Source organism: Pristis pectinata, chromosome 4 (assembly GCF_009764475.1).
Source record: "Pristis pectinata isolate sPriPec2 chromosome 4, sPriPec2.1.pri, whole genome shotgun sequence".
Classification (NCBI taxonomy): Eukaryota; Metazoa; Chordata; class Chondrichthyes; order Rhinopristiformes; family Pristidae; genus Pristis; species Pristis pectinata.
This window is the reverse complement of record NC_067408.1, coordinates 28,995,056-29,003,259: the sequence shown is the minus strand read 5'-3', so window position 1 is coordinate 29,003,259 and position 8,204 is coordinate 28,995,056. Positions and strand designations below refer to the sequence as shown.

Sequence of the window (8,204 nt, the reverse complement as noted above, 5' to 3'; positions counted from 1 at the left end):
GAGGAGAGATTGATTAGCAGCTACTCCTTTCTATGGAACAGGGAATGTAGAAAGATGTAGTGGAAGTGCATGAAGTGGAGAATAATGAATGTAGTAGACAGGAAGGATCAATTTCTTTGGCTGGAAAGGTTAAAAACCAACAGTTTAAATTTAAAGGATAGAAGATTTGGAGCAGAGTTGAGAAATTTGTTTCCCACCTGCAAGATTGTAGGTTTCTGGGAATCACTGGTGGTAGTTGAGTTGGTCAAGTCTCATCTTTTTAAAAATATTTATGGATAAGTACTTGTGCCACAACCTACAAAATTACAGACCAAGAGGTGGGAAATGTAATTAGGCTGGATAATTTGGTTGGTTTAAAGGCAAAAACCAGGTGACTGCTTTGTGCTAAATTTTTCATGTGATGGTATCTCTATGTTGGTGTTAAGCAGTTGTAGGGTTTTGCCCCAGCAACAAAGTTGTGCAGTGACTTGGAGTTTTAAGATAATGGATCTAATAGGGAGTTCTTGCTATGGAATACTCAGTCTGTCCTCTTGATCCACAGTATTTACATGGCTTTTTGAGTTCTAGTGAATGGTGACCACTCTTCACCAATGTTCAAGATATTTCTACTGGATTTATTGAATGTCAATAAGTTCACTACAAACCACAATGATGCTTAGGATCTCTTATTCAAGTTAATAACTGGTATTTGTTTTCCATGGAACTTATTGCCACTTATCAGTATTGGTCTGAATGTTCTGTTTGTGTGGTTATGGACTACTTCATTACTGAGGATCTCTGAATGTAAATGGGCACTGCAGACATCTACTTCTGACATTGCTGAAGGAAGATGATTGAAGCAAGCTGCTTGATTGGTGACCCATTAACCATCCAAAAAAATTTGTCCCCTCCATCAATGTACAGTGGCTGCAGGATGCATTATCTACAAAATGCATTGTAATTAGTTGTGCAGATTGCACCAATAGCACCTCCTAAACCTGTGACCTCTGTCAGCCTGGAGGACAAGGGTTGCAGGTCCATGGGAATACTGCCACCAATTTGCACAACAACCAGAATTGGAAATATTTCACCAGTCCTTCATTTCTGGGTCTAAATCCTAGAACTCCCCAACCAATAGCATCGTGGGGCAAAAATTCAGAAGGATTGTTGCAATTCAAGAAGACTATTTACCAATACCTCGAGGATAATTAAGGATGGGCAGTAAATTGACCTTGACATCAGTGCCCAGGTTCTTGAAATTGAGTAGCCCTTGCAGTAAGGTCTTGTGCTAAGATTTGAAGATTTGGCTTGTTAACAACCACAACTCCCTTCAGTGAATAGTTTCCTCATTGGCTTCAATTTTAGTACAGCTCCTTGATCCTTGGTCAGATACTGCCTTGATCTCAAGGTCAATCACTTTATTTGGAATTGAACGCATCTATTTAGTTCAAGGAAGTATTGTAATTCTGGTGGAACCCAAGGTAGGATGTTGGTAATTGGGTGGATAGGTGCCATTTGATAGCTGTGTCAATTACATCATTTTAGGTTTGGACTTTGGGCATTAGTTGATTTTAATTTGGCCTTTTGTGGGCATACTGTAGCTGAACACTTTTTCCACTTCTGGTAGATATTGTTGTAGGTAGACCACTTGGCTAGAAGTGGCTTGTTCTAAAGTGCATGACTTCAACACATTTCAGATGTTCTGTGGTCTCTGGCCTTTCTGTCCAGTGTGCTCAGCTATTATTCGGAGAGGTTTAAATAGACTAAAGGTTGGATTCTATGAAGCACACCTCCCTGGAGGCTAGAGAACTAGATCATCTACTTGGCGCACATGGCAGTTGTAAATGCCTTGGCCTTGCCTTTTACAGGGCAGCCTTCTGTAAATTGTACCCTGATGTAAGCCTCTAGTTTACACAAGGATCCATAATGTATTTATAACTGCTCCTCTAATAGCTGCCACCAGCACATTTGGTCCTCTATCAGAGATAAAGGAACTGTTATGCAGAACTTTCCCAAGTTCTGCTTAACCTTTCCATACCACCTTCTCTGCTGAAAACTAACTTTTTTTCTTTCCCAGTTCTCTAGCCTGAAATGTTAACTTGCTCTTTCCACAGATGCTCTGTGACCTGGTAAGTACCTCCCTACATGTATTTGAATGTCCCTAACTTAAAAATTGTTTTATTTTGATAGGAGTCATTTTTATGAATGGTATGTAAAAGACTTTTTCCTAGACACATTTGGATAGATAAATTTCCAAGAATGCATGGATAAGAACAAAGATTGGATTGCACAAACATTAAAACAATTTGTAAAGTAATATTCTTTTGGAGGAGGGGGGAAATAATGAGAGCTTTTAAATTGCCTGTACTGCAATATGAAGGACTGCAATGTAGACTCAAGATAAGGGCAGTTAGGTGAAGTAATCAATGTAGCAAAATATTTTGAAGGTGAAGGCCTTGGAGAGTAGTGGTGGTTTCTGAGAATGGTATGGGTGTGTTTATTTGTAGAGATGACAGCAATAGGTTATTATGGTCTGCTTGAAAAGGTAGTGAAAGCAAATTCAACAAACTCAAATGGCACTGGAAAATTGGAAGGAACATGGAAAAGAGCAGAGGAATGGACCATAAGGATAGCTGTACCAAAGAATAGGGAAGTTGCCTGAATGGCTTGGTCTGGTGTGTCAAACTGATTTTGGGAATAACTGAGACCCAGCTGCAATTATGACAAATTAGTAACTGTATGCTTGCAAAGGTTCCTAGTTAGGTAGACAAAGGAAAGAAGTGTGAGCATGTTTAAATTCCATGCACTTGATAACAATTAAAATGGTATAGGCTTGCTGAAGGAAGAGATTATGTGAGAATTATGGAATCATTGGTTACTTAATGAAAATTGAAGCCAAACAGTTTTAATGCAATAGAATTTAAGAGGATATTACAACAGTTAAGAGAAGTACAGACTAGCCACTTGAGGAAAATGTCTATGGGGGAGATTGCAGATGTTGTAGCATCAATGTATTAAATTCTACTGAAGAGGAAATGGAACCAGAGGACAAGTGAATAGGAAATGCAACCCTTAAAGTTGGAACCAATCTCGAATTATAGTGCACTGTCAGTACTAGAACCTTTGCAAGATATAGATACACTTTGATGTGGACAAAGTTTTAGAAACTAGTCTGTGGAGGTTTTTAAGGGCCGTGTTTATTCAATATTAACAGGAAGGAGGGAAAAATAAGCAAAGACAACACTAGGTATGCTCAATGCTGCACATTTCCAAAGGCCAAAGGGTGGGGGAGGATGCCACATTGGAGATTAGTGACAAAAATGGAGCATGGAATAAAGCCAGTTGATTGGACTGAAAAATAGCTACAAAAATATAGGAGTTAAGAATATTTCCCAAGTTTAGTGCTATGTGGTATCCTACATGTTATATTAATAAATGCTTCCAATGTGTAAAATGGAGCATTGACATTGAAAATTGCAGATGCCAATTCATTAACTAATGTAGAGAATTGTACCAATATTCAGGAAGACAGGTTTTTGGAGTGGATGATATTTTGGTAAATGGAATCCAGCAATAATTTGCTTCATATTTGGAGAAGGCCATTCCTTAAAGGAAACTAAGTAGCACAAGAGCAAATACCAGGGAGTGTGGATGTCACAAAATATACCAACTCAAGCTGATACTACAATGCTGGAAAATTGCATCTTCTCAATTCAGAAATTCTTTTGCAGATTATTGGGAAGGATTGGGTCACTTCCTTCAGGAAGAGAAGGATGAGATGAGAAGTGACCCAATCCTTCCCAATAATCTGCAAAAGAATTTCTGAATTGAGAATTACTTGCTTATTAATTTTTATTATTAAATTATTATTTATATTATTATTTTATTATATATTAAATATTATTAAATTGAGAATTAAAACTGGAGTGATTTTTTTAAAAAAAGGGGATTTGATGCATGCTTCCTACTTGGTGAAACCTGGGGGAAAAACAAGCGATTACCATGAACATCAACTAGAAGGCAAATGGAATCCTGGTCTTTACAGCAAGAGTAATCTTATAAAGCCCTGATGAGACCACATTGGGAATATTTGGTCTTCCTACTCAAGAATTGGCAATACAGGGAGTGCAGCAGAATAACCAAATTGTTTCCTGGATGGAGTGGGGGATGGAATTCTCTTAATGAGAGATTAAGCAAACTAGGCCTGCAGAGTTTGGAGTGAGAGGTAATCTCATTGAAACATGCAAGATTCTTGGACCTTGGCAAATAGATGCAGGGATGATGTCTTCCTGGCAGAGGTATTTAAAATTAGGGTTACTGCCTCAAAAAGGTTCAGTTATTCAGGACTAAGGTAAGAGGTTCCTTCACACAGAAGACAGTGGATCTTTGGGGTTCTGTACTCAAGGCCTGTGTAATCTCACCTGAGTATCTTCAAGATCAGTAGATTTTTGGATATTAAGGGAATCAATGGATAGTGGGTTAGTATAGAAAAGGGATGGGGGGGGTGGGAGGAGAATGAACCATAATATTGAACAGTAGAGCAGGCATGGGGGGGCCACCTGATGTACTATTAATATTGTTTGTATTCTGTAGCACTAATTTATTTGAAGAACCTGGATCCAATCATGAGATGGAAGAAATGGAGAAAAATGGAGAAAAAAGAAAAAAGAGATGCATATGGAATATAAATTGGCATGGTTAATCCAACTGGCCTTTAACTGTGCCATACTTGTGTAATTTTCCCCCATCAAAGAAGAATTAAAAATGTTAGTATTGGAACCAAGCTGTCTTCAAATACTCTCCTGTGTATACCTCAGTGGAGAAATGTTTAATATGAGATTTATTTTTAACTATTGCTTTGTTTTTTTTATTGTCTTACTAGTGTTAGTCATGATTTCTGTTCTGCCATGCCCTCAGATCCTGTGAAATGAGTTTTTGTTTTTTAGTAGTAAGAGGAATGTGTTAAATGTATCAAGACTTAAAATGCTTGCCAGATCAGTTCTGGAAATTTTTGATATTTCTGATTTGATCAAATTATTTACAAATTCTAGTTGTGTGGAATAGGAACCAACTAGATGTCCAGAAACTTCAGATCTTCATTGAGAAGGGTTCTTATGACTAGCTCTATACATTTTGGAGCAGCTACTAGTAGCTGTTGTAGAGAATTGTATACAAGTTGCTGGTTGCTGCTTTGTGATTATATGGCAGTGGAAGACATGAAACTGCTCACTTGTAAGCTCTGTAAACAATACATCTACTCATTGTACTCTTTATTTATTGCTTGATATAAATTGGATTGGCTATAATAATTTCATGATATTGTCATAAACCAATGAGGTGGTGATGTCTAATTTCCTATTTCTTGGTCCAGATACTTTAAAGAATACCCATTTTAAAAGCCCATCCATTTCTAGCTCTGAAATCCAATTTCAGCTACTCCTTTTGTAATCACTTGCACCCTTTGATCCTGTTCCTTTTCAGGTCTGCCTCCAACCAGACCTTGGAATTTTCTCCTTTTCTGCCCTAATCTTGGGTCCATTCATTTGTGGTACTATCTTTGTTTAGGCAGCTCCCACTTGGAACCATGTTAGATTGATCCCAGCTACATCTGACACTTGGGCAGGTGCAATCTACATGCTCCAGTTTCCTTCCAACTTAACCAGTTTTTGTTCAACAGGATTTTTGGCATCATTGTTCAGTCTAAAGTCATGCTGGGTCTGAAGGACTGTTTTGATACTATTTCCATTGGAAGAAGTCTGTCTTGCTGTTGGTAATGGACATTAACACCAGTTTGTATTTTGTTTTTAACTTCTTGCCTCTCCTTTTTATGATGCAGTTCATTTTTTTCTCTTCCCTTGAGAATATCTATTTTGGACTGATTTCCCTTTTTTAAGCAACAAATGCTTCCTGGATGTATTAAAATGATAAGCTCAGTTACATAGTTAAGGCTACAACAGAGTTTTTTGCCAGTGTTCTTGTCTTTCTCAAACCCTCACGAGAAGATCTAGTATTAATTTGGATTCTGGAATGCTGTGGCCAATATTTGAACATTACAAAGTGCTGAACAGTAAAGTTGTGACTTGGGACTGATAGAAGAGAAATTTTGAGAATGTTTAAATTGCAGGTAGCCTGGAGAACAAGACCGTACATGTATGGAAAGCAGCACTATTAAAGATCAACTTGTTTAGAACGTACGCAAGTGTTAAATGATTTAGTGTTACCATCATTAATTGATATGAACTAATTCTAGATCTAATTTGATTTAAGTAGTTTAGAGGTAGAGAAAGTTTATTTATCCTGAGTCATATTAGTCCTGGCACATGCACATTTCTGAGCTGCTGATCATTTGCGCGCATAGGCTATTGATTATCACTAGCTTTGCAGAGCAAAAAACTAATCAGGCAGTCATGAAGGTCTTGCAATAATGTTTTATGCCATTAATAGCCCTTGCACTGCTGCAGGAAAGATGAATTTTAAGTATGCAGTGTAAATTTTAAAAAAAGTTTACTTAAATCTTCATATTAGCTGTACCTTTGTAGAAGTATTAAAACTCGATCTTGTATTGAAGCCCGAGTGAACGTTACACTGAGGCAATCGGTCTGAATCCTGTGCTGTTCCTATTTCTGATGAGGACAATGGAACGGACGGGCTGATGAACTGCAGCGCGGAATGGGGCTGGGGTTACCTAGCAGCCGGAGCTGGGCCAATCGGAGGCTCCCAGCTATGGTGAAGTCACGCCCCCGCCGCCGCCATTTATATAGAGCTCATTAGGCAGGCAGTCAGTCTCCTGCAGTGTGTGGTGAAAGCGGCTGTACAACATGGCGAGGGAACAGCTCTGTAAGCTATTTGTTGGCGGGCTCAGCTTCGAAACGGTGGAAGGGAACCTCAGAAACCATTTCGAGCAGTGGGGCAAGCTAACTGACTGTGTTGTGGTGCAAGATACGATCACCAGGCGCCCCCGAGGCTTCGGGTTTGTCACGTATTCTTCGCCGAGCGAGGCGGATGCTGCAATGGCTGCTAGGCCTCATGTCTTAGATGGCCGCACGGTAGATCTGAAGCGAGCTGTGCCAAGGGAAGACTCGAACAAGCCGGGCTTCAACATGAAGGTAAAGAAGATCTTTGTGGGCGGCATAAAGGAAAACCTGGACGAGAACGATTTGCAGAGCTATTTCTCGGACTATGGTTTGATTGAAAAAGTGGATGTGATCTGTGACCGCGACACTGGCAAGAAAAGAGGCTTTGCCTTTGTGTACTTCGATGACCACGATTCTGTTGATAAAGCTGTTATCCAGAAGTACCACATGATTAATGGCTACCGGTGTGAAGTCAAGAAAGGGTTGTCGAAGGAAGAGATGCAGAGCGGAAGTAGACCTCGCGGTCGAGCTGGCAACTTTCCCCAAAGAAACGGTCGGAGTGATGGCAGTTTCGGAAATTCTGGCGGGTACGGGCCGCAAGGCGGCGGAGGAGGTGGCTACTACAATGATAGAGGAGGTCGAGGAGACCTCTACGGTGGTTATGGCGATGGGGGGTATTCCAGACGTGACCGTTCCTTTTCAGGAGGAAGTTATGGTGATCGTATTCGGGATTATGGCTTTCCCGGCTATGGTGGCGAAAGAGGTTACAATAACGAAAATTTCGACGATGCCTATGATAACTTTGGGAGCTATTCCCCTGAGCCGTCCCACTATGGCCCCATGAGAGGCGGAGGCGGTATGGAGAAATATGCTGCTGGACCCTACAGGGGAGATTATGGTTTTAGCAGTAGAAGCAGAAACAGAGATTTTAGTGGATATGCCTTTTAACATAGCATGAATTCGATGTGTAAGGGGGAAATATTTGGTCATACAAATGGCTCTGAACCTAAAAGTGAATTGTGTGTAAAATGTGTAAAGGGGACGTATTTGATATGTACACAGAAGTAGCTGTAAAGCTGCATAATGTATTCAACTAATCAAGGATAATTGTATACTTTTTTCACAATAAAAAAAAACATTCAGTTTACTTGGTAAGCCTGAAGAATTACTGAATTTTCATTGAGTATTTTAATCAGCTGGAATGTTAGGAAGAAATGTAGAGACTTTTTCAGAAACTGAATTTCAGATCTTTAGATCAAATTTTGACTTTTACATCTGTTCTTTATTGATGAGACTCAAATTTCAAGGTGCAAAATTAAGACATTTGATTGGCGCCTATAAACAAGTGGTTAGATTGACAGTGGAGGGGAA

The 8,204-nt window shown here is 39.5% G+C and overlaps 1 protein-coding gene across 1 annotated transcript; it reads left to right on the top strand.

Annotated features, from left to right (window-relative positions):
- Positions 1 to 6,761: 6,761 nt before the first annotated feature.
- On the top strand, positions 6,762 to 7,980 carry LOC127569279 (heterogeneous nuclear ribonucleoprotein A3-like). The gene has a single exon (XM_052013774.1). The coding sequence runs from the start codon at positions 6,798 to 6,800 to the stop codon at positions 7,779 to 7,781; it is 984 nt and encodes a 327-aa protein (XP_051869734.1). The 5' UTR covers positions 6,762 to 6,797; the 3' UTR covers positions 7,782 to 7,980.
- Positions 7,981 to 8,204: the final 224 nt, after the last annotated feature.

What these genes read in the sequence shown, in the direction of transcription:
- LOC127569279 (XM_052013774.1), top strand. Translation starts at nt 6,798, where the DNA reads ATGGCGAGGGAACAGCTCTGTAAGCTATTTGTTGGCGGGCTCAGCTTC.